At 40.4% G+C, this 27,690-nt stretch overlaps 1 protein-coding gene across 1 annotated transcript in view; it reads left to right on the top strand.

The window, feature by feature from the left end:
• DGKI (diacylglycerol kinase, iota) overlaps positions 1–27,690 on the top strand; it is a 461,461-nt gene that overhangs the window by 421,901 nt on the left and 11,870 nt on the right. The window contains exons 30-31 of the mRNA XM_011941272.1: positions 16,757–16,794; positions 20,972–21,092. Of these exons, the coding sequence (XP_011796662.1) occupies positions 16,757–16,794; positions 20,972–21,092 (159 nt within the window). The remainder of the gene's footprint in view (positions 1–16,756; positions 16,795–20,971; positions 21,093–27,690) is intronic.

The raw sequence follows: 27,690 nt of genomic DNA, 5'->3' as shown, positions 1-27,690 counted from the left end.
ACCATGTTGGTCAGCCTGGTCTTCAACTCCTGACTTCAGACAATCCGCCTGCCTTGGCCTCCTAAAGTGCTGGGATTACAGGCGTGAGCCACCATGCCCAGCCAAGGGAATACTCTTTATTAAAATGTACCTACAACATTGCGTTGGATTGCTTTTGGGGTTATAGAATATTTAAGTTAAAATATTAACACATTGTAAAATAAAAAAGTAACAGGGAAAAAAAGGAGTTAGAAAAGGAAGAAAGTTGATATCCTAGTCCTAGTTTACTTTGTTTGTTTGTCTTTTGAGATGGAGTTTCAGTGTGCCACCCAAGCGGGAGTGCAGTGGCGTGATCTCAGCTCACTTCTACCTTTGCCTCTCAGGTTCAGGTGATTCTCCTGCCTCAGCCTACCGAGCAGCTGGAATTACAGGCGTGTGCTACCATGCCTGGCTAATTTTTCTATTTTTACTAGAGATGAGGTTTCACCATGTTGGAAAGGCTGGTCTCGAACTCCTGACCTCATGTGATCCACCCGCCTCAGCCTCCCAAAGTTCTGGCATGACAGGCGTGAGCCACCATGCCCGGCCCCTAGCTTACTTTTAAGTGGAAGGATGAGAAGGGGCCATCAACCAAGGTGATGTGTCTGGCAACAAATGAAGCTATCATAGGTTTCACTTCCACAGATAAGTCAATACAGTATTTAGGAATTGAGAAATCTCTGACTCTGGTCTTTGTGTAATATTCTATGATAGCAGAAACAGATAATTGAATTGTGCCTATTGTTAAAAGTTACTGTGTTTATGATTTCTACTGCATGAAATTATATGATCTGGGTTATATTAACACCCAGTGAAACCAAGGGGCTGGGTTGGCACACTGAAAGTTATTGTAATATAATTCTCATGTGAGGATAATTGTTACTATATTTGTTTTTAATTTGACTGGAAATCCTAATATTTAATCGAAAGTCTTTTCCTCTACCTAGAACTTGTTTTATCATTTTGGTGACCTCCTCTTGCAAAGAACTGGCTGGTGACTGGTTTCCCTAATTATGGACTTACCTTAAACATATCTTATCATCATTACCAGTTGCAAAATATTAGAATGTGTTGTCACTTTTTCAGTTGGGTCCTAGAAGGTTAGTCTTAGATATGTTACTTTAACCTGTATGCTGTAGTACTTTGAATGCATTTTTTGTTTGCCCAGCCTGTCAATTATAGCTGCTTAGGCCTGGACTGTCCTGGATAAAGCTGTTAAAATATTCACCAGTCCAGCCATCTTACAAGCTAATTAAGTCAACTAAATGTTTCCTTGTTTTGCCAGACCCGTTATGTCAATCCTCAAATTCTGGGTTCATTTTGGGTGCCCTAAATCTTAGGATGTGACTTTCTTAGCATCCTGTAACATCCATTCCTGAGCAAGCACAGTTTCACATAATACTTATGAGAAGTTCATTGCTGAAGCCTCTCCTTTACCTAGCAGAGCAGCTTGATTTTCTACAACTTTCCTCATCAGAGCCAGAAAAGTATGGGATATGGAGACTACTAAAACTACATCCCTTTGGCCTGACCAGGGAAATACTGGGAAAGAAGGACCTGGTATTACTACCTAATGACCCCGTAGTATGGTATGCCAGTCTATACAACCAGATAAGCCGGCAATATAGTACCCTGCTAAAGAGACAGGCTTTCTCATATCTCATAAATATTTCACATTCTGGGTCTACATGCTGGTTTTATTACATATTAGCCATGTGGTCTTGAGCAAATTACTTAATGTCATTAATCCTCAATTTGTTCATCCTGAAAACAAGGATGATAATAATAAGAGTACATGTCTAATGGGCTTATTGTGAGGATTAAATTAGATAATATAGGCAAAGACCTAGCACACAGTTTCCTTACAGACATTAACAAAAGAAAGAGACAGGAAGAGAGGAAATGTGCAAGAGAGAGTGAGAGTAACCATCAATGTCAGAGAGCCAAAATGGGCATATAGATTTTTTCATAAATAGATCTCATATGTCTCCTTTGCGTTGGCTTTTGGGATGATTAAAGCCTATTGTTCTCTAGGATTACTTGAAATACACATTTCCTGCAGGGTACAGCCCGATGGACACAGAATGACTTGTGTATTAGTTCATCTATTCTCACGTTGCTATAAAGAATTACTTGAGACTGGGTAATTTATAAAGAAAAGAGGCTTTGTTGGCTCATGGTTCCACAGGCTATACACGACGCATGGATGGGGAGGCCTCAGGAAAGTTACAATCATGGCGGAAGGCGAAGGGGAAGCAGGCACATCCTACATGGCTGGAGCAGGAGGAAGAGAAAACAGAGCGGGAGGTGCACGTACTTTTAAACAACCAGATCTCGTGGAAATTCACTCACTATCATGAGAACACCGAGGGGGAGATCCACACCCACGATCCAGTCACCTCCCATCAGACCCCACCTCCAAGACTGGGGATTACAATTCAGCATGAGGTTAGGTGGGGACACAGATCCAAACCGTATCAACTTGTATCATTCTGAGTAATTGTCACTTTAACATGGGTGGTAGAGTTGGCAATTGCAAAAGCCGTGGTTTGAAGTTGCTTGCATCAGGCCTGGGTTTCTCCCTGGAGCCGGCTGAGCTTGGCTGCCTTCTAAGGCCTCTTCTGCTCCTGACTCTTACAGGCTTCTGAGTCAGGAGAGAACACTGAGCAATGAAACACAGGAGGAAAAATGAAAAACGCCACCTTTCATTTTTGGAAAGTATTTTGGAGATACCTGTGCCCTGCTGTCTAAGGAGTTCCTGTAGGGATTTCTGCTTATGAATTTCAGTAGATTGTTTTTGTTTGGGATGACAAATGGGGTTTCTATTGCTACACCTTGCCACAGACCCGCTTTTTGAAAAACACTAAAATCCACTTTGCAAGTGTATAAATACTGCAGGCAGGCAGCTTCCACATTCTTTGGCAAGGGGACAAAATGCTATTTAATAATGCAGGTTCCAGCTTTTCTCCTGACAATGCAAAGTCCCAATGATTATTGAAAAGGGATTTTGAAATCTGCCAGAATCCACTCAGTTTTCCTTGTCTGATGATATTTCCATCCTGTCACCCTCACTAGTGAAGACAATTGTTTCAGCCATTGAGGAAGAAAAAAAAAGGGGTATTTTATAAGACTGCAAGAAAGTCATTTAAACCGTGGCTATTTCTGTTAACTGTTAACTGTTCGCTTTGTTTCTCTGACCGTGTGCCTCTCTAGTCACCCTGTCTTCCTTAACTATCCTGTGGGCTTTTTCCCATTCTCAGAAAGCGTGGTCTACCCAAAGCCATTCTTCAAGCATCTGATTTCCCAGCTGTCTTTCTGCTATATATTTAAACTCCTAGTTCTCTTTAGGGGAGAGGGTGGCAGACTTGTGTGAGGATACAGTCTGAATGAAGTCTCCCAGTGATTTTTGTTGATGTTATAGGGGTGGGAGGTAGGGGAGAGAAGGGAGAGTCTTTGGCCTCACACTGCCCTCTGAGTCCTGCATGGGGTTCTCTCAGCCATCTCATTTTCACGATTTTCCTGACACACTCCTCCCTGACACTATTTCAGAGGTCCCTGTTATCAAATGGAAGTGCTTCTTATGTCTCTCTTCATTCTGCTAAGTTGCATGTTCTCTATAGAAATCTCTACCCCCAGCTTTTCTGCCAATGCAAATCTTCCTTTTTGGAAAATTTCTTTTACCTTCTCTAGGAAATCATTCTCTACATCATTCTATTTCTTTAGCAATCAGGGACTATGTTTGGATGTGTAAGTATACATGTATTAAGTTTCTAGATATTCTTTTTTTTCTTAAGACTATATGAATTCCTATGAAGAATTAAGGTTTACTCTTGATTTCGTTTCCCTTCTCATCCACTGGACAATAACAATCTGATCTTTAATAAATAAAATTGAAGACTTACTGATACACTGAAGCCTATTCTATTTCAAATTAACATTTTATGTCTTAGCATGCTTCAGAAGTAACCATTTATATAAGAATTCTTCTAAGGCGTGATGTTGCTTGATCATTAGCACGATATAGTGAAAGTTAAGATTTATTTTTACTTCTCTGAAATAAAATGCTTAATTTTTATATTCTTCCAAGTAATATCTGTCATATTCTTATATGGGGGAAGATTCAAAATTAGTGTTTTATTATAACCTCGTAGAGGTGGGTCTAGGGGAGGGATAGCATTAGGAGAAATACCTAATGTAGTTGATGGGTTGGTGGGTACAGCAAACCATCGTGGCACGTGTATACCTATGTAACAAACCTGCACATTCTGCACGTGTATCCCAGAACTTAAAGTATAATAAAAAGATTAATAAATAAATAATGCAAATAATCTGTATTTACAATAAGTGAGGGTATGCTCTTGACATTTTGTTTATTTTTTAATTGTACACTTTTGCCATATGTGCATTTTGCTGGTATGTCCCTGAACATGACCTTTGCTAAATTAACTCCTTCCCAAGTTTACTTTTGTTCCAATGAGGGGTGTTGAGCTATTCTTCTTTTTGGTTTAAAAGGCCTTTATCTTACAGAGTGGTCAGTTTGCTGCTAGGCACTGAGAAGAAATGTAATGTGCATCCTGATAACTGGATGACTCATAAGCTTTTAATCTTTTTGAGCTCTAGTACTTACTCAACTGTACTTGACTTCTGACCTTAAACACCATTTTCCAAGCAGTCTTGATGTTTGGTTAAAACCAGGAACCAGGCCGGGCGCGGTGGCTCACGCCTGTGATCCCAGCACTTTGGGAGGCCAAGGCAGGCGGATCACGATGTCAGGAGATCGAGACCATCCTGGCTAACATGGTGAAACCCCATCTCTACTAAAAATACAAAAAATTAGCCGGGCGTGGTGGTACGTGCCTGTAGTCCCAGCTACTTGGAGGCTGAGGCAGGAGAATGGGGTGAACCCAGGAGGCAGAGCTTGCAGTGAGCCGAGATCTCGCCACTGCACTCCAGCCTGGGCGACAAAGCGAGACTCTGTCTCAAAAAAAAAAAAAAAAAAACCAGGAACTATCCATTACTCTCAGGCCACATCAGACCTGCTTACAGATATCACTGGGTGAAACATGAGTACACTTGTTGACCCTCAGTTCCTTTCAGAGGCCTTGAAGGACACTGCTAAAACACATCCAGTGGATTCAGGGACCCTGATTGCAGGAAGAATGCCTGCCTGATGTTGAAGGAAGGAGTAAAGCCAAGGCCTGAAGTTCTCTCTGTGCTTCTCTGTAAAAGTCACCAGAGCTACAGGCCAGCAGCAGTTCTCTTTTATGTGTCACCCTCCTCTCATCTGTGGGGATAATAAGGACTTTATTAGTGCTTCCATTTCTGTTACTCTCTCAAGATTATAGCTTTCTCGTCCAAATGCCAGGAAAGTAAAATTAAACACAGTTAGACAATCTAAACTCTCTCAACATTATAGGGATGAAGGACCTTCAGAGTACTAGAACTTCTTAAAAAAAAAATCTCTTGCATTGCTACATCAGTTTCCAACACACATATTATTTCATTCAAATGTTAAGAAGGGGGAAATAGTGTTACTGTGTACTGTAATTATTTTAGGTTCAAGATGAAAATGCTTTACAAGGCCGGATGCGGTGGCTCATGCCTGTAATCCCAGCACTTTGGGAGACCAAGGCCGGCAGATCACAAAGTCAGGAGATTGAGACCATCCTGGCTAACATGGTGAAACCCCGTCTCTACTGAAAATACAAAAAAGTTAGCTGGGCGTTGTGGCGGGTGCCTGTAGTCCCAGCTACTCAGGAGGCTGAGGCAGGAGAATGGCGAGAATCCGGGAGGCGGAGCTTGCAGTGAGCTGAGATCTGGCCACTGCACTCCAGTCCGGGCGACAGAGCAAGACTCCGCCTCAAAAAAAAAAAAAAAAAAATATGAAAACTCCTCCCTGGATTTTTTGCAAGCTTAATGTTTACCTAACAAAATAGTTAATAGGATTCTACAATATGGATATTAAAAATGAAGTTATATTTTTCTAGTTTTAAGGGAATAGCTGTATATTACTGTAGATGGTGGTACTACATAAAAAATTTGTTTTCCCATTACATCCAAAGGTAATTATATTAATTTATTGCTAGAGAAAAATTGATACTGAGTTATAGAGATTTTCCAGAAGGTATTTTAAGACCCGATGCTGGTCCTTTGTGACTGGTGGCATGTATGTTACACAGCAGGCTGAAAGTGACATGCTGTGATTCTGGAAGAGTGTGAGCCCATTGGGCCTATAACCCATGAGCTTGTTTTCACTAACCCAGTGCTCAAAGCAAATTAATTCATCCATGAAGTTTGCTTTAACACTTATCTAAGGGTTACTATCCATGTTCTAGGAAGTAACAAGTATCATTGCTAATATACAGCTCTGATTTGACTCATAAACATTTCTGATCTCATGAGATAGTTGCAGTGGTGTTTTGCTGTGTTTACTAGATGCATCTAATAAACACCATGAGATTTACAAAGAGATCTAAAGATATTTGTGACTCCAAAATTGATTGTAAGATATAGCAGGGGCCAGTAAAGTGAGCTTTCTTCCACGCCCTAGAATGTCTTCCTCAATCCAGAGTTTAAAGTGTATTGAAATGATATCCGGCTGAATCACCAGGTCAAAAGGATCAACCAACTATTTATTAAGCACTTCATGTATTTTCTGTCCCCTAGAGATTTCAGTGAAAGATATAGTATGGCTAAAACAAAGAGAAAAATAATGTCCTCATGCTTGTGACTTAATTACAGAAGTGGAACGTAGACATGTGAAACAGTTAAACAATTTCACAACAACAGATAAGCAACTGGGATGCTTTGGGGAGACATCTGGTCCCTGTGCTGTTTATAGCCAATTCCAGCGGTGAATAAAGGAAGTGGAACGGACTGCTTTGAAGGGAGCACATCCTGGTCCTCTGGCAGCAAGGTAGAGGTTTTCTGCCAGGAGGGAACACTAGATGGAGGTTGTTTGTTTTTTCTCCAAACAGAAATCTCTTCCATGCTAATAGGAGCTTTAAAAGGATTGCCACAGCAGATGGAAAGAGCCAATATATATTCATGCATTTAATTAGCAGGAATTAATTGAATTGGGAGATTAATTCTGTCATTAGAGAGAAACAAAACCTATTTTTGTCTCCTATCTATGGTTACACACTCTAAGATGGATTTGGCACAGGTGGTGTTTGAATATAAGGCCACTGTAGTATTTAATGGCCTTTTGATGCCACTGATAGATTAATCCCAGGGATGATGAGAAGGTAGCCACGTGAGATGTGTGCTCTGCACCATGTTTCAGCAATGGAGGAGAAGCTGGTAGATGGAGTGTGAGGGGTATAAATCTAGAATTCAGTGAGTGTTTGAAGGAGGAAAAAGGGGAGGAGATTGGGAGAGTCTCTCCTCTCACATCTGATTTTCTTTTTCTTTTTTATTGAGCCAGAGTCTCCCTCTGTCACTCAGGCTAGAGTGCAGTGGCATGATCTTGGCTCACTGTAACCTCTGCCTCCCGGGTTCAAGTGATTCTCCTGTCTCATCCTTCTGAGTAGCTGAGACTACAGGCGCCTGCCATCACACCTGGCTAATTTTTGTACTTTTAGCAGAGACTGGGTTGTACCACGTTGGCCAGGCTGGTCTCAAATTCCTGACCTCAGGTGATCCACCCTCCTCGGCCTCCCAAAGTGTTGGGATTACAGGTGTGAGCCACTGTGACTGACCACATCTGATTATTAATGAGAGATTAGGGACAGACTTATCTAAGACAGAATTTTTAAGTCAATCCAACAAGCACTGGTTGTCTTCTTAGTCTTTCCCCTGCTTTTGTTTTTTCTTCCTGCTCCAAAAAGCTATTCCTCCAGAAAAGCAGTTTTCAGCTTTTTAAATTTTTCTTCCAAGATACTCATGACATAAACCAGATGACATTGTATGCATAACACATTCCCATAAGTGACATAGGGAACAAGACTGTGGGTCATAGTCCTTTCCCAACACTAACAAGTCAACACCAGCCCTCCGACTCAAAACACATCACAATTCAAATGTATGATGTGACAGTTTGTACTTTTCAAAAATAGCCATGGCATCTTCTCCCGCCTACACACTCATCTTGAAATGTGACTTTGATGCTCTTTCCATTGAAATATGGGATCTATGCTCTCTTTCCTTTTATATGGGCAAATGTGGGACTTCAGCAGGAATGATGCCTTGGGATTTCCAAGACAAGGTGAGTTGATCACTAGGCTCTCTTGGGATTGTTGCTTTTGGAGCTCAGCCACCATCTTATGAGAAAGCCCAAGCAGCACACGGGAAGCCCACGAATCCCACATGAGAGGAACCAAGACTCCCAGCCCATACCAGTACCTAGTTACTAGCCATGTGTCTGATCATATTTAAAGTGGATCTTTCAGCTCTTAGTGGAGCAGCTCCAACTGCTGCCAGGTATAACAAAGACAAACTGTCTCTACAGAACCCTGCCCCAAATACAGATTTTTGAGCAAAAGAAATAATTGGGTTTTAAGCCATATATTTTGCTATGCAATAATTGTTAGGCAGGAATCTAGACCCAACATGGCGGCGTTACCCGGCGTAGCAGGCCTTTTGTTAAAGACTCCCTTCACCCTTGTACACACCCGCAGACTTACATGCATCAGAGTTCTTGCTGGGCAACCACACTCCCCCATGACCTGCAGCTCACCTGCATTCCACAAGTTCGTAAACAGCAGTTTCGGTTGACAGTTTCCAAAGACCCCTTCCTCATGACCCTTACTCAACTCCTGCCCTAGTAGTTTCAAGACCCCCCAGGCCCTGTTTGCACAACCAGCTTCCCTACCTCTCAGGTTATAAGAAGCCCCTACCCTCCTCCCTCAGTGCGACTTCCTCGGCCCACGCCTTTGGACCGAGGAACCTCACCTGCAAGCCCTAATAAAAGGCTATTCTCACTGCCATTTGCCTGTGTCTTCGTTCCCGGTTCGGCTCCAGCCTCAGTCTACCTTTACAATAATAGTTGATACAGAGTTGCATTTCATTGGAAGAATAATCTTAAATCTGTTCTAATATGTTAAAAACCTTCAGTATTTCAACTTTTATTATAACAAATAATTTGTCACATATCTTTTTACTGATTGTGAAAAGGTCTTCTAGGACTAGATGAAAATACAGAGGTCTTTACATATGGATATAATTCCTTCTTTTTCTCACCTTATCTTGGACTTACTCAGTATGCCTATGTAAAATAATATTAATTACAGTCATTTTTCTTGAGCTGCTTCCCATTTATGCCTCATTAGCATAATTCACAGTGGTCATCCATACCAGTAAATGTGTGTTAGATTACCTTTGCTATGTTTAACGATTATACTAAATTTCTTTTTTTGTGTGTGAACTAAGCCTTCACAGTTTGTTGCTCATGTATCCTGGCTGGCTGCTCACAAAGTAGAAAAATTGGACAGAATGTTTCTGATAATGTAAATACAGGAAAGGCTATGCAGAAATATGTATCTCAGAGAGTGAGCTATTGGGCCGCTATGGTATAAGCTATCTGGTAGCCACACGAGAAGTAACGGATTGAATAAAGGCAAACTGTGAAGACTTCAGTCATGATAAGACGGAGAATTATTTGTGTCACATTTGCCACGGATTGTGTCTCTGCTGGCACACACAAAAAGTTGGGACTTAAAACTGTAAATTTACTTTAACTTCATTTTGTATGCCATGCATTCATGCAGCTCTTCCCGGGGGTTATTTATTTTCATTTTTGGCTGTCCTGCTCCAAGTTAAACAAAGGAGAAACAGCATTGTATAGTGGAAGAAACTCAGACTTGGGGAAGAGAGGCAGCAAGTAAATGAAACAAGTGTCCTTTGTCTCTCAGCTGGATTGCTGACTAATCTGTGTGACCCTGCAAAGGTCAGTTCAGATCTCAAGCCCTACTTTCCTCATCTATGAAATGAAAGGCTAGACTAAGACCAAATACAGCTCTAGAAAGTAGAGTATTATTACTCCTCAAGAAAGAGTTGAGGGTCATGACTCTTGCTTTGCACATGAAAATATTTAGGAGTAAAAGTTCACAGAACTTGGCAAAGCTAGATATATTTATGATTCTCAATGAATCAACTGATGTTTTTCCCTACATCTCTACAAGCTGTTCTTTGTTTAGCAGTTTTTATGTTTACTTTTACTTTTTTCTTCTATAATTTTGGAAAAAAAGAGTTAGATGACTGCTACTATGGACAGGCAACAATTTGGTAATAGGACATTATTTTTAAAACTAAAAAATAACTGAACATGAAAGATTAAATTTTTAAAAAATAAACATAACTGCTCAGAGTTGTGATTCTATTTTATAGTCAAATGCTGTACCACTGGGCTGCACCCCCAGAGTTGTGATTCTATTTTGTATGTAACAATGTAGCTATTTCAGTTGCTTTATTGAGAATCACAAATATATATATGGCTTTGCCAAGTTCTATATACTTTTTATTCCCCAGTATTTTCTTCTGCACAGCAATAATTACAACCTTAAGCCATCCCTTCAGAAGTAGTCATATGCCAAATTCTACCTTAGTCTAAAATAATTCTTTTTCTGTGTGATGGGGCTAAAAACATCAGTACTCCCTGCTGTTCTCGGCAGATGTCCAGGTACCTTAATGATTAGGTTCTCTGTACCTTGAGCTTATTTGCAAGACAGAGCCTCAAAAGAACTGCTTTTTTATTTTTCCACTGATAGAACTGGAGCTTGGTAAACTAACTTGCCCAAGGTCATAGCAGTTAGTGGCACTCACAGGACTTAAACCCAGGAAGTCTGAATGTAGACTCAATTATGGCATATCCCTTCCTAATAATAAGCTGGATTTTGTTTTGTACTTCTTGCCAAAATGTAACTCCATGATGACATTTTGTGTTATACATTGCTGCCTTCTTGCTGCCTCAAACGGGGCCTGGCATGGTGGGAACAGGTGGGGATCTTAGACTGTTCCTGCTGCTAGGACAAAATATCTTAGACTGGATCATGTACAAATAATAGAAATTTATTTCTCATGGTTGTGGATTCTGGGAAGACCAAGATCAAGGTGCTAGCAAATTGCTCTGTTTCAAAGATGGCAAGCTCTTGCTGCATCCTTGCATAATGGGAAAGCGAATAGAAATGAAGACTGTGTCCTCACATGGTAGAAGAGAGAGAAAGTCCAGGCAACTCTCTCAAGGCTCTTTTAGAAGGGCGTTGATTTCCTTCATGAGGGTGAAGTTTTCGTGACTTAATCACTTCCTAAAAGGCCCCGCCTCTTAATACCACACCGGGGATTAAGTTTCAACGTGAATTTTGGAGGGATACAAACATTCAAATCACAGCAGCTGTCTTCTCCCTTTCCTGATTCCACATGATAGAAGCCATCTCTTCCTTCCGCACATGGATGTCTGAGCATATCCAGACTCTTGGGAGCCCAGGCTTAAGAGAGGCTGTGAGAAGGAAGATGGCAGTTCCTTCCTGAAAGTCTTGACTTCTTAGTCCCAGCTTTCTGTCTTGGTATATGTACTGAACAACAATTTATTTGAAGGTACAGCATAGAAGGAAAAAAAAACCATTTCCTATGAAGTAATGATTCAACTTCTAACCTGTAAAAATGAAAAATTTCTCAGTTCCCTATCCCCTTACATTCCTGTCTTCATAAGTTTCTGTGATTTAATTTTCCAGGAAACTTATTATTCACATACTTAACAACTTTTATGTCCATTGGCAACTTGACTTTCCCTGCTTCTTTGAATTTTGGAGCATTGTTTCCTTAGTATGAAGGAGTTTTGAGAAAGGCAGGAAGACAAGCTCAGAGCTCAAGAAACTATGAAGAATAATATTGTAATCACAACAACTCGTTATTTGTTTTTAAGCTCAATCCTTCAGAAGGTTATTATCTGGAGTTGAATAATAATAGATTCAGGCTCTTTTTATGTGGAGGAAATCTTCAACAACAGTGTTCATAGGGAAGGACATTAATCAGGAGAGAGAAGTGAGCCTTGTTTCTAATAATGTTTGCATAATAGCTACCCTTGGGTGTATTGCTTGACTTAAAATAAATATTCATGCTTTCCACATCCAGTACAATTGGAAATTATTCGTGGTTATGATTCTGTCATATGATCTTCTACCTATTCAAGGGGACTTCAAACTGGGAGGCTGTTGGAAACCAATAAACATAAATAACAATGCTTGTGAATGATATGGGGTAGAAGTTGAGAGAGGCTGTAGTGTTGCCTATGGGGAGAAAAGGAGCGAAGAGTGGGAACTTAACTGTTTCCAGAGGGGGAGAAGCAGACTCACACTGACATGCTTAAGGACATTTATATGCTCTCCTGGTTTGCTTTTAGCTCTTTAATAGCTTCTCATCACCAGGAGAATAAAATTTAAGTGCCTTATCTTGGTGTCAGACTCACTCCCTGGAGTGGTTCCTGTGAAACCTTGGATCGCGTTAGCTGAGACTACTCTCCACCTCAGATGTGACAACACAAAGCTCTTTGCAGATTCTCTCAGACACCATGACTTACCATTATCTCTTTGTTCACATCCTTCCTTCATCTTACAAGGATTTTTCAAACCTTCTTTGTTAATTAATCTGTGTATCATAGAAGAGTCAGCTTAAACTTCATCTACTTCAGGAAGCCTTCTATGAACTCCACACCTAGTCAAGAGTTTTACCCAGACTGTCCTATTTTTATTGACTTACATATTTAGTGATCCTTAAATAGCCTTTGTCCTGGGGAGTTTTTTCATCATCTTGCTTTATTGCTTACGTGCACCAAATTTTATTACATAAATGCTTTCAGTTAATTAATTCATTTTTCTTTCCTTTTCTGTTTCCTTTCTCCTTTCTCTGTTTTTCTCTCTCTCTTTTTATTAACTTTTAAATTCTGACAAATGTTTTGATACAGTCTTGAGAACATAGGCTATTTTGTTGTTTTTTTTTTTGTTTGTTTGTTGGTTGGTTTTGAGACAGAGTCTCGCTCTGTGGCTCAGGCTGGAGTGCAGTGGCATAATCTCGGCTCACTGCAACCTCTGCCTACCAGGTTCAAGCAATTCTCTGCCTTGGCCTCCTGCATAGCTGGGATTATGGGTGCCCACCATCACACCTGGCTAATTTATTTTTATTTTCATTTTTAGTAGAGACAGGGTTTCACCATCTTAGCCAGGCTGGTCTTGAACTCCTGACCTCGTGATCCACCTGCCTTAGCCTCCCAAAGTGTTGGGATTACAGGCGTGAGCCACCATGTCTGGCCAAGAACATAGGCTATGTTTTGAACTTCTGTGTGTGTTACAAGGCTTTGCATTAACTGCACCCTCATGCAACTTTCCTAACCTTGCTTCTCTCCTATCAGGGACATTCTACTTCAGTCAGGAGAACATCCTATAGTATTAAAGTCCAGACTGATTTGTTCTCCTGGACCTGTGATTGCTAATACAATTGTTACTCGGTGTCTGTGGGGGATTAGTTCCAGGACCCCTTGCAGATACCAAAATCTACAGATGCTCAAGTCCCTGATCCCTCAGTATTTGTGTGTAACCTATGCACATCCTCCTGTACACTTCAGGTCATCTTCAGATTACTTATAATACCTAATATAATGCAAATGCTCTATGTAAATAGTTGTTATACTATATTTTTAAAATTTATAGTATTTTTTACTGTATCATTATTATTTTATTTGAATGTTTTCAGTGTGAGGTTAGTTGAATCTGCAGATGTGGAACCTGCAGATATGAAGGACTGGCTTTACTTTCTCCAGCCTCTCTTTCCCTGTCCTTCAATGCAGGGTTTTTGTTAAACACCATATCCTTGGCTCATTTATCTGTGCTTCTAATCTGATGGGTTCTATATTAACAGGGATATATGTCTTCCCAACTTCACATGCCAATTTTACCCTTATTGGTAGGCTCCTTCTGAAGGTCCATATGTCTTTTTCATGTACTTATGTGCAGTCACAAAATACTGAAAACTGTGCCTTCTGTTTATATAACATATCTATTTATAAAACACTTAAAAAAATTTTATCCTAACTACTGAGAGGTGAGCAGTGCAGCTGCTAACCTCATTTGCAAATGAGAGAATTGGTTCAAAATGACTGAATAACTTCCAAAATTTATGTGTCCAATAAATTGTAGTGATTAGAATTAGACTCCACTTGAGAGCCTTTTTCACATTAGAAACCTGACAACAGTGGTTTTTTCCCTGCCTATAGGCCTTGCAGAGCCTAGTAGAGTTCTGTGCATAATGAACTCACTGAGGGCACTGGACACAGGCTCGCACAGGGTCTGTATTATGGTGCTGATTTGGGCCACTATACCTCGAGAGAATTAACTTACTTTAAACTCCACTGTAGACATTTATAAAATGAAGAGTAAGACACCATGTTTTCATAGGATTTTTTAAAAACACATAACACTTTATTAATTCCCTTTCTCTTATCTTCATCTCTTTTTTCTTCTCCTTTTCTCTCTTTGTTTTCTTTTCAGTCAGATCAACAATTAATTGGTGCGCACCTACAATGTGCAAAGCAATATGCTAGGGTTCACAGGGGAATGCAAAGAGGATGCTGCTTATAGCTTGTTATGGCGAGGAACTTTTCTTCTCTCTTTTCTGTTCTCCATTTTTCTCCATTCTTCTCTTCTTCCTACCTTCTTTTTCCTCTGATGTTCAAGTAGCCCTCATCATTTCCATAAATTTCCAAGGCTTCAGCTTTGGTCAAAGGGAAGGCACTCAACCAAGGGCCAATGAACGAGTTTAACATTCTTGTGGTCCTTTGCATCTGCACACCCAGGACTCATAAATACTCAATATAAAAGCTTTGGGGGTTTTGCTCTGTGACAGCTGGGGGCTCCATGTAATTTAATGCGTGATACAGCACTTTTGGCTAACTCTGTATGAGAGACTACTCAAATAGGAATAAAATATCACTTTGCAAAATACATTTAGATTATTTTTCTTCTAAAACTTTGTGACTTTAAAGCCTTAAAATCTATTTTTTGAAAGTCAAAAAATAACAGATGTTGGCGAGGCTGTGGAGAAAAGGGAATGCTTATACACTGTTGTTAGAAATTTAAATTAATTTAGCCACTATGGAAAGCAGTTTGGCGATTTCTCAGAGAACTTAAAGCAGAACTACCATTCAACCCAGCAATCCCATTACTGGCTATATACCTAAAGGAAAAGTAATCATCCTACCAAAAAGACACGTGTGCTACACTGTTCATCTTAGTACTATTTAGAGGAGTAAAGACATGGAATCAACATAGGTGCCTATCAGCAGTGGAGTAGATAAAGAAAATGTGGTACATATACACCATGGAATACTACACAGTCATAAAAAAAGTGAAATCATGTCCTTTGTAACAACATGGGTGCAACTGAAGACCATTATCCTAAGTGAATTAATGCAGAAACAGAAAACCAAATATCACATGCTCTTATTTGTAAGTGAGAGCTAAATCTTGGGTACTCATGCACACAAAGATGGGAGCAATAGACACTGGGAACTCTAGAAGGAGCGGGGGAGGGGGACAAGGGCTGTAAAACCTCCTGTTGGGCACTATGTTCACTCTCTGGGTGTTGGGATCAATAGAAGCTCAAACCTCAGCATCTTGCAATATATCCTTGTAACAAACCTGCACCACATGCATCTCCTGAATCTAAAATAAAACATTTTATTTATTTATTTTTTTCGAGATGGAGTCTCACTCTGTTGCCTGGACAGGAGGGCAGTGGCGTAATCTTGGCTCACTGCAACTCTGCCTCTCGAATTCAAGCAATTCTCCTGCCTCAGCCTCCCGAGTAGCTGGAATTACAGATGTGCCAACACGCCAGCTAATTTTTGTATTTTTAGTAGAGATGGGGTCTACAATGTTGGCCAAGCTGGTCTTGAACTCCTGACCTCAAATGATCCACCCGCCTCGGCTTCACAAAGTATCGGGATTACAGGCGTGAGCCACCGTGCCCAGCCTCTCATTCCTCTTCTACTCCCCACATAAGGTGCATAAATCATTAGACACATCTATTTTTTTTCCCTAAGGCTACGTCTTCTTAAAAGTAGTTTAAGTTACCTATTACCTCTAGGCTTTTTTCCATAAAAATCCTCAGTAAAGTATATGCCAAACATATGGTTTTTTTCTCAAGAACACAGTTAAAATAGACTTGATTCCTCTTTGCTGTCTCCAGTCCTTTTAATATTCATAGCAATAGGTATTTATCTATCACCACAAAACCCACAAAAAGACTGGTGATTGCTTAAATCCCAAGAGAGCAAAGTAGAAGGAACTAGAAAGAAGGAAGCAAGTGCAATCATGATTAGGCACTTACTCTGCATCCGTGGCTGGGTTAGGAACATTCATAGGACTTCATGAACCCTACTGAGTTTAAACCTGCTCTTTTACAAATGTGGAAACTGAGGCTCAGAGGGGTTAAATGATTTGCCCAGTGTCCTGCTGCTTAAAGTGTCAGAGTTGAGATTTGAACCCAATTGGTGTGACTCCAGTTTTTTAAATATTTACTGTACCAAAGCTGGAGGGGGCACACATGGGCTCTAGAAGGATGCATGGAATGGGTACCTGGGTGGGGAACGGCTAAAGAGGGGGCCTCAGTCTGTTTGACCAAGATATTTTCCTTCTCTGATTCCTGCCCCAAATGTAGACTACTTATCCCAAATATGGATCCGACTTTGTGTAATATTTTAATGAGAGGGTCTTCTACTAATAGGACATCTCTCTTTTGTCTTTCACAGCAATTTTGCAGGCAGTAATAGCTGGTGATCTTATGAAGGTAAGATATCTTCCTACCAAATCTTTGGCGATGCTTTAAGAACATTAAATCAACATCATTCCTCACCAAATTTCTATGTTACCGTCTATCACTTATTATCCCCGTGCTTGCACTGGCTGAATAGAAGAGGCAAGATGTTCTTTTGAGAACTGAGCAGAGAGGGTGTTCAAGAGCACCAGGGTACTTATCTCAGTTACTTAAAATGAACTGCATGTCCCCAGGCTGCAATGTGCACAGTGTGCCTGCCCTCTGGAAGCTGACATTCGAAAAATTTAAAGATTTCCTTTCAGGCAGGTATTGAAATGAATGCATCTGTAAGAATTACCTGGACAACACTCAGAAATGCATTCTTCAGGTCAGAGATTAATCTTTCCTTTTTATGGTTTTATACTTTGGGGATCATAGTTAGTCAAACAAGAACCTTGATCCACTTGGAATAGTTTAATTTGTGCTTATGTTTTCTGGTGAGTTTTGTTCAGAAGGAAGGAAGCAGTCACCACTGCCCTGAGGGTGAATGTAAAATCTGAAGTCAGGCTTTCTGAGTTCGGATCTTGGCTCTGCCTTACACTGTCTGTGTGATTTCGTGTAATTATTTAATTCTCTCTGTGCCTTAGTTTTTTCATCAGTAAAATGGAATAATATTACCTCTCTCTTTGGCTTGTCATGAGGAATTAATGTAATAATACATAGAAAGCTCTCAAGACTGTTCCTATTACATGGAAGGGGCTCTAAAATGTTAGCTGTTTTATTAATATTCTGATAGTGTAGAGCTGTGTTTTTTTAATAGCTAAACATGGTGGAAATACAAATATTTGTTATATAATATAAACATCATCTATGAATATTCTAAAGTTATTTTTGGTCCCACATCGTTTTCAGGCATCAGGCTCATGACTTCCCATATGCCCCTGCAAACCCCCTGCTGGAACTGATCTGCTCTGTAGTAATGACAGCTGCCTGAAGGCAGAGGCTACGCCTGATTCCTCAGCCTGTGGAGTAAGGTGCCATTGCAGACTGAGGAATCAATAGCCCTAAGAGAAAGCTGAAAACTCCTACCCTCAAACATAACATTTTTTTAGGCACATCTGTTGGACAAACTGAAGGACACCTATGCTACATTTTTCAACAGGTTACTAGAAGAAAACAAATGGAGAAAATGTTGCAAACATCTTGATCAGCTGCCCCCTTTAGGCACAAATCCTGAAAATGGTGCCTGTGCCACTGCACAGATCATAGTGTCAATAGAAATTGTTACTCAGAAGAGTGCTGTCCAAGCAGTACATTGATGAGTTCAGTGCTGTTTCTTACCAGTGGATTAAGCTCATACCGTCCTATACTCTGTACACAGCCTTCCATTAGGTTTTGTGGGAAACAAAGGCATTAATATAATTGATTCCTGCCCCTGGTGGGTTTCTACACCAGAAAATTTGGCAAAGCACTGTACATTTGAAACCCTTCCATTTTATTTTCTATATGCTTTCAGTTTAGGCAACTGATTTCCCAGGATCCTGAGTTTATTATCACACTTTTTTTTTGTACTTTTAAATAGAGAATCATTTGCAATGTGGGAAATCACTATATCCAGCTGGTTGTCTTATTATAGGTTGGTGCAAAAGTAATTCGGTTTTTATCATTTCAGTGACAAAAACTGCAATTATTTTTGCACCAACCTAATGCATTCTCTGTTATAATTCTTGCCTAAATGACTAAAACATGACTTAATAACATCTTATTATTTTTTGTTTGTTTGTTTTTGTTTTTGGAGATGGAGTCTCGCTCTGTCGCCCAGGCTGGAGTGCAGTGGTGTAGTTTCGGCTCGCTGCAACCTCTGCCTCCTGGGTTCACACCATTCTCCTGCCTCAGCCTCTCGAGTAGCTGGGACTACAGGTGCCCGCCACCACACCCGGCTAATTTTTTATATTTTTAGTAGAAACGGGGTTTCACTATGTTAGCCAGGATGGTGTTGATCTCCTGACCTCGTGATCTGCCCGCCTCGGCCTCCCAAAGTACTGGTATTACAGGCATGAACCACCACGCCCGGCCAATAACACCTTATTTACTGAGAGATGGAATATTTTCTGAGGGCTTAAGGTTTTACTTTTTCTCTCTTACATATTTTCTTTATTTTCCTTCTCAAATATTCATGCCCTCTTTCTCTTCTCCAACTTCTTTTGTTTGTTTCTTCTGAGTAGAAAGTGCAATACATATAAAATATTAAATTGGGTACATGTGTATGTGTTTGTACAAGAGGGAGAGGGAGAGAAAGAAAGAGAGAGAGGGAGAGAAAGAGAGCGAGAGACTAGCGAACAGAACGTCTCTGGAGCCACCCCTGTGTGAAGGCTGTCACAAATAGCTCCTGGACAACTGGGCTGCAAAAAATGCCCATGGACTAACTGAATGTTCATGGTGTCTAGAAACAGCACAGGAAGGCAGGATCCAGGCAGTTGACCCTGAACAGGTTTGGTTGGGTCTATGCTGTTATCCTTTGTCGATCTGCCCACAAAGAAAGGGAGTGTCATTTTAAGACAATGCGGTTGAACAGAACAGGATTCCCTTTTAGACTTCTGTGGAAAGTTGCTAGCTACTTCTTCCTGCCCTCTTGCCCCCCAGTTTAGGGATGGAAGTCCCATATGTTCCTTACCTTCATTCAGCTACTGCTTTTGATCCATGCCCTGGGAGGTCTTCCATGGCTCTTTCCATCCCCTGCTTCATGCTTCCCTAGTGCTTCTCTGAGACCTTTGTGATGTTCCCGTCCATTACTGTGTGACTCTTTACCTATCTGTCTCCCCCATGGGCCGTGAGGGCTTTGGGCACAGTGACAGAATTGTATTCACATTTATCTTCCTGACATCTAGCACATGACAATTCTCTGGATGTATTTGAGTGAAGACGTGAACTCTGAATTTACGTTCTTTTTTTAAAAAAATATTTTTAATTGACAAATGATTATACATATTCATGGAGTACATAGTGATGTTTTGACACATATAATATACAGTGATCAGATCAGGGTAATTAGCATATCCAACACCTCACACATTTATCATTTCTTTATGTTGGGAATGTTCAACATCTTCCTTCTAGCTATTTACAACTATTTAATATATTATTAACTATAGTCATCCTACAATGGTATAGAACACTAGGGCTTATCCTTTGCTTTTATGTCATTTATGCTCTTTCACCTTATGCGATGTCTGATTATCTATAATGTGTGCCATCTAACTTCTTAAAAGATAATGTGTTCATTTTACTTATTACCTGCTGGGTTATTTAATTCTCATTTGTCCCAAAATTACCTATTAGAAGCTTCATGTAGGCACTCTTGTCCTGATATACTGTAGTTTGGAGATGAGGGACTCATTCACATTTTCTGTAATGTTCAGTATTTTATAAACTTAGACCATATCCTCATTTAGCCACCTTATCCTCAGGCTACAAAATTCTGGGTTTTTTTTTTTTTCCAGTCTTCTCTCACATAGAAACTATTACATTTTCTGAATCATTTTGGGTCTCACTCTGTACATCATCTCTAGCCTGTTAGGTATGTGTTGGGTGATTAACACAAGGTTTGCAGGCTGGGCTAAAGATCTGGATGAAGAAGGAAGCCAGGCGTGTGTTCGTGTGCGTGCATGCATGCATGCGTATGTGTCTATACTTGTATTCAGTGATCTTACACAGGAAAGACAAAGCAGCTTTGATATTTGGTATATAGTTTCATAAGACTAAAGAAAAACTGAAGGACGTGGGCAAGAAGCTTAGCTACAGTCACCAAGGTATTCCTGCTTATAGCCATAATTACTCTTTCACTCAAGAGAATGCTAAGCCAACATAGAGAGGCTTTTGTTTTCCATTCCACCCCTCACTCCCTTGAGACAGAGACCATAGAGACCAGTGCTCAGAAAATAAATGAAAAAAGTAATTCAGCATGATTCAGTTTCCCTAGCCTGTTCAATACCCACAGACTCTCTCCAGAGTTAGAAGAGACACTGGTCATCTCTGTGAGTGATAACACAGTCCAGGAATGTTACTTCATCCTTTTGACTTTTCTCTATGTCCTCTGACATAGACAGTATGGTTTGCTACATGACTCTTATTTTATTACCAGTTAGCTGTTATCCTTGTTATCCTTGTTCCGGATTCTGCCTGAGCTTCTTTTTGTATGTCTCTCTTGCAGCTAATAGAAAGCTATAAAAATGGAGGCAGTCTGCTAATTCAGGGACCAGATCACTGTTCACTCCTTCACTACGCAGCTAAAACCGGCAACGGGGAGATTGTGAAATATATCCTTGACCACGGTGAGTAGGCATAGTGAACTTACCAAGGATCACTTATCTGTGAAATCCATTGCATTTTGCATTTTCTAAGATGCCTTTCATCCAGACGGTCTTCAGAATGGCAGAAATACTCTTGAACTTTTAGCCGACTGCCCCTGCTTATTTGAGGCAGTCGTGGTTGCAGACCACTGACACATATGGGCCGTCCTAACCAAGCAATTAATAAAAACAGTGTTCATACCAAGTTCTTTACAGGCTACTTTTCAGACTAATTACTTTTTTTTTTTTAATAGGGGACAAAAATAAATGCAGCCTGGCATCGTGCACTTTATTTTTTCTAGAGCTCTTCTCTAAATTAATGGGTTGGGATTCCCTGCCTAATCCATATTTGTGGTTCATCATTGTGAAGATTCATGAGGATAGTTTTTTTACATCTTTCTAGTTTCTCCCCCCCCTTTTTTTTTTTTTTTTCTGTTTGATCTCATTTATCTTTTCCACCCAAGTTACACTTTATTCTCTTTGAAAACGTCTGGTACTATTGTGTTGTCTGTGGCAGATCATACTAACCTTCCAGGCTGCTTTCTAACTGGATTTCTAATTTGGTGCCAGATCGTTTGCAGGAAGTAGCAGGCACTATAGCACCTGCCTCTAAAAACCCTTTGGAAGCATAAACACATTTGATGAATACTAAATCTAAACGGTTACATTCAACTTATCATGTTTCATAGTATTTCCACGAATAAAGTGGAAAAAATACTGCCTAGCTAGGCTGTTTTAAACGAGAAGGAATGAAAGAGTCTACTACTGGACCTTGGTATACAGAGAGATTGGGAAAGTTTCTTTGAGCCCTGATAGTCAGCCTATGGCTGACTCCTTTTGCATCCAAATTCAGCCTGTAGACAGTAAGCATACTCGTAAACATTCACATCCTTTTTGCTCCTTTCTTTTTTTTTTTTTTTTTTTTTTTTTGCAATTCAGCAAGTATGTCTTATTCTTTTTTTTTTTTTTTTTTTTTTTTTTTGCAATTCAGCAAGTATGTCTTATTCCATTCATTGATTCATTCATTTAACAAATATTTGTGTAGTGCCTAACAGGAGCTGCCTGTTATAGATGGTACACACACAAAAATAAAATACAGTCACTGTTTTCAAGTAATTGCAGGCTAAAGGAAAAATAAGATCATGTGTATAATTAAATTTAAAACAGATATGTGGAGCTGTTTTAAGTCCTATGGTAAAGCCACAGATAGATAACGTAGCTACCATTTGTCAAGCACATATTTGCCAATTGTTTATAGTAGATGCATCCCATCATTTGATCTTCACAAGGTCCTTGCAAGGTAGGTACCAAACTATCAATCACGTTAGACATCCCTTGCTTTGTCTTCAGCACCTTCTCACTGTGGAGATTCTGCTTGAACCCTTGGTCTGAAATACGGTGGAAAGGGTGGGTTGGAAAAAGGAAAGACCAGGAAAACAGAAGGGCCGTGATGACAAAATTTCTTTACTCCTTGTAGGCTGGGTTGAATAATCCCAAACCCGTCTGCCCTGGAAAGCCTAGGTAGGTAGGATGTATTTTTGGTGCTAAGTCTGGGGCTTGTATCATTCCATCTCCTATTTCCCTGGCTATTCAATCTCTTGCAGTTAAAACTATTCCTTTCTGGGCAAGAGTGAAGCCACAGTGCTACTATATTCTTTTTCCCTGAATAAGAAAATATCTCAGGATTTCTACTGCACAAAGCTCAGGTGAGGGTTAGATGTATACTGTCACTTTATTTTTCTTTAGCTCAGGTTTAAAGTTCTCCTAGTTGCTGTCTTGTTGATCACTTCCAATCTACTCTTTCTAGTATACCCTTTACCAAAGAGATTGAATGCTTGCTTAGCAAGATTGATTGAATACCTTAAGACATTTGGTGCCCACCTACCCTTTCTCTGGAGTTAGGTGAGACACTGGCCATCTATTTGAGTGACAACACAATCCAGGAATCTCTCTCTCCACATCCCCCACCCATCTTTTCATCTTTCCTTGAGAAGCAGTATTTCCTCCCCTAGTCCTAGGATCCTCTCTGTATCCACCGTCACACTTGGTCTCATTTAGGAGGCTGCAGTCAGCTCCTTTTTTGGATGAGGCTTTATTGAAGATGGACTCTCACATGTTTGGGGCTTTCAGCTGGGATGGCTGTGGAAGGCCAGGACACCTAAGCCTTTCTCAGCACCTGGTCTTTTTTTCCCAAGATTCTTCATAGCATGGTAGTGCTGGGTTCCCACGGGTGATAGTGGAAGCTGCCAGATGTCCTAAAGCTAAGTTGGGAAGTTCTGGTTGCTCTCTACTGTATACTGTTGGCTAAAACAAGTCACAGGGCCAGCCCAGACTTAAAAGGTTGGGAAAACAGATTCCACTGTTTGATGGCCAGAGCTGTGCATAATTCGTGGAGATATTTAATCTACCACACTCTCTTATGTCCCGGTCTCTGCAGTTTAAAGTGAGCAATGTCCTGAACTTCTGACTCACCTGGAATCCCTTAGAGCTTCACTTTTCTATTTGACTTCGGTTCTGGGTCCTAAGAACCCAGGTTTCATAAATAAAAATACAAGATGGCCAGGCATGGCGGGCCCATAGTTGCAGCTACTTGAGGCTGAGGTGGAAGGACTGCTTAAGCCCAGAAGGTGAAGGCTGAGTGAGCTAAAATTGCACCACTGCACTCCAGCCTGGGCAGCTGAGCCAGAGCCTGTTTCTTGAAGAAAAAAAAAAATGATAACAATAGTGAAGGTTTTAACGTAAGTCTAGCCCATGCAATATTTGAAATATGATTATACTAAAAATGAAAACAGCAGGACTCCTCATCTGAGTCGCCCCAGGGACATGAATGATGAGTCCTGAGATGATATCACCCCGACACAGTAGCTTTTCACTTCCTCTATTTCCTCTCTTTCCCCTGCCTCCAAAAATAGGGCCTTTGAAAGCACCATTCATCCAAGCTCACAGGACTTGGAGTTTCTAACCCCAAATGTAGATCAGTACACACCTACTTTGCCTGGCATCAATTCCTCTGACACATTAGTCTCTGAGGGCTTTGATCAAAACCTAACATTCCAATACAAATCTGTTTCTCATTAACCCTCAGTGACTTTTGCAAAGACTGAGTCACACAATACCACTCCACCCAAGTGGAAGGACACAAAGGAATTCAGTCTTTTTTGAGGGGTGGGAGTGCTTAGTCTTCCAATGCTTTGGTTAGATGTTATAAATTAATCAGCTTAATATTTATGCTCACTAGAAGAAACACAATATTCACAGTAATCATCCTAACTTCACTTCTAGGCAAATAATTCCTGAGGTCTCAGAAGACATGCTATTCCCTTCCTGCCTCACCAGGATCTCTAATCGCACAGGGAGAAAGACTGTAGAGATGGAAGAGCACAATCCATCTCTTTTGTTTGCAAATAAAATGTTATTATGATGTTCAGACCAAGGATCACTGCATTTTTGAAGGATGGCAATTTTTAACACTTTACTACTATAGCTGAATATGGAGACTCAAATGCAATTGATTCTTATTGAAATTAGTTTTTATCAACCTTGATAGACATTGTCAATTTCATTCTCGATGTCTATCTTAACTTTTTTATTTATTCAGAAATATGGATGTAAAATCATTTGATATAGCCTAATTCACCTAATTCCACAAGAGCTAAACACTTCAGCGCAACTGTTGTTTGGTTTGTTTTTTAATATCTTTAGTTGCTAATTCAGTTTATATTAACCTTTGCATTTTATTGAAAACTATCATAGCAAAACCACTCCTCTCTTTTTGATGACAGAAACTCCTTTAAATTGTAGTGTTCTTGAAGTCAGGCACAAGTACACAGAAACTTGTCAATACTTTTTCAATACTGTAATCACCTTCTTAAGGTGATCTCTGTTGATTGAAATAGTCTCTGCTAACTTAGTAATGATGATAACTCTGGAATACCCTGACCTGACAAAGAAAACAGCCTTCCCAAGAAGCCTCAGTAAGTCTGGGATTTAGCCATGTATACCAGACTATGGCATTGTATTTTTAAATTAGCATCAGATTTGCAGTAGGTAAGTCTGATCAGTTTGAATTCATGTAAATGAAAATAAATAAATAAATAAAAGTTTTACATTATGCCAAAGATCAAGAAAGACTTTCCTCCTGGTTGTTGAATATTGCAAATCTTTTCAAGCCTTTGTTGTTCATTTACTTATTTTTCACAGTTTGGTTTATGTCTGTCCCATGGTTTCATGTGACATAAATCTGAAAAATTGTTCAAAGACTTGACTGTAATGATGACTTTAGTAATAGCAGTTCTGAAGGATTCACAGGCTCTTTTCCAGGTGCACAGCTGATGTTGTTTGTGGCTCTGGAGTTGACACTTCGTTTGCTTCCTGCAGCCTTACTCCTGAGCCCCTCCTCCCCTCTGCTCTGCCCTCTTCTTCATTGGCTCTGGTCAGGAGTGTGGGCCGCCACCATCAAGAGGACACCTGAACAAGAGTCCTGAGATTAGTTATTCTCCCAGACACAACAAGCAGCAACTGATTTCTCTTCCATGGGCTCTTTTAAAGCAGGCTGGGGGCTGTGCCACATGAGATGTGCGGTATGTTCTGAAAGCGCCATGGGAGGCTTGAATTTTTTTCAGCTTGCATCTTCTTCCTTTGGATGTCTTCTCTCATCTATACGGCATGCTGCTTTCCTTTATGAAAAACTGGAATTTGGACATTTAGAGAGTTGAAAGGAGACTCGGGGAGGAAGAGTTAACAATTCCACAGAGACTGGGAGAGAGACTAAGGATGCAGGGATTCCAGCTGAGATTCCTCTCAGTGCTTCCCGCTTTTCAGCTCCTTTCAACCATATTTTCTGCCCACTCCCTCCCCCTCGTTTGCCCCTCCAAGGGACTTTTGTGTTGTTTCTTTCCTTCACCACCCTGCACACTCTGCTCTTTTGTTTTTATTCTCCCCACGCCTACCCCATTGCCTCCTACTGGTTTTCCTGATAGAAATCTCACTCATGCATTTCCTTTTTGATTTCAATGGGTTATTTTGTCTTCCCTCTTTTTCTGTCTTCAGTCTTTCTTTTCTCTTTTTTTTTAACCCCCCTTTTTCTGCTTCTGGTCCCAGAGAGAACCGACCACCATCCTGCTGGGACAGGATGACAGTGCTGTTAGCATTCCCACTGCCAGCTCTCCCCACATCTGTGCAGCTTTTGTCCTGTGGCAGGGGAGGATTTGGAATGGTCTGCTGGCAGCGTCAGGGAGACTAATGGGAAATGAGGGCCCAGAGAGAGGCCATGGGAAGTGGAAGGAATAGCAAAGGGGATTTGGAGGCATTGGTGTGGGAAGCAAATTAAAGGATGCATGTGACAAAAGGCACGTCATATATAATACAGATATAATATTGATGACAAAGTCACATCAGCGGGAGCTGGGGTATCCAACAGAAGAGCCTATGGAATGAATACTGGGCAACAACATTGTAATTTGGAAGGCCTGGCTACTTAACATGATGTTCACTTTCTCATTTTGAAAGATTTGTGAAGTTTTGCTTCCTTTCGCATTCCCTGGGCATCTCCTGAATACTGATGTGTATGTCCACTTAACAGAATTTTCTTTCCCTTAATTTTCAGACCATTTCCCATATAGCACAGTCTTTTGAATCCATGTTTCAATTGTGAATCTTTCTCTTAAAGTGACATTGGCTGGGATCCAAAATGATTTTAAAATGTCTTTTATTCATTCATTTATTAAAACATTTTAATTCTGTCCCAGGCACTTGTGAGGAAAAAAAAGTTTCTGTAACAATCACTGTTAACCTCTATGGTTCTAAATGTTCTAAACGCATTATCATATTTAATTTTTACAACCCTATATAGTAAGCTCTCATCTCCATTTGACAAGTGTTGAAAACTGAAACATGGTGAAGTTAGGTTACTTGCCAAAATTCATCCTTACGTGAGAGATGGTTTGTGTCCTCCATATTCGTAATACCAGCAAGGGAAATGAAACATGGATAAACAACCACAATGCAGGGTAGTGCCATGTGAATGTCATAAGCAGAGTTCAGGTGATAGCTGGTCTAGGGTTCTGGAAGAGCAGTGGCCGTTTTCATCTGAAATTTTCATGGAGAAATCTGCACCCATATCTCCTCAAAAGGGATTTTACAGTATTTTTTCTGATTCAGGTCAGCCAAAGGATGAAGGGGGGACATTTCAGTAAACCCTGGAAGAGACGGGGACCTGAGATTTCCTTTTCTACTAAGGAAACAACAGTGAATTCTCTGCTGACAACTTGATGGTCTCCCTTGAAATTCCTTAGGGGAGATGGCATAGTGTCCGCAATCAGAATGTGTGTGTATATAAAACAAGCCCCAAACTCAAATGTTGCCCATTCATGTACATTGAAGGAATTCAGTTGTCTTTATTTTTATTTTTTTGAGACAGGATCTCGCCCTGTCACCCAGGTTGGAGTGCAGTGGTCCAGTCATGACTCACTGTAACTTTGATCTCCTGGGCTCAAGCAGTCTTCCCTCCTTAGCCTCTGGAACAGCTAGGACTACAGGCATGTACCACCACGCCCAGCTAATTTTTTTTTTTTTTTTTTTT

Source organism: Colobus angolensis, unplaced genomic scaffold (assembly GCF_000951035.1).
Source record: "Colobus angolensis palliatus isolate OR3802 unplaced genomic scaffold, Cang.pa_1.0 Scaffold2, whole genome shotgun sequence".
In the NCBI taxonomy this organism is placed as follows: domain Eukaryota; kingdom Metazoa; phylum Chordata; class Mammalia; order Primates; family Cercopithecidae; genus Colobus; species Colobus angolensis.
The sequence above is the reverse complement of the archived record's forward strand: the minus strand, read 5'-3'. Positions and strand labels throughout refer to the sequence as shown.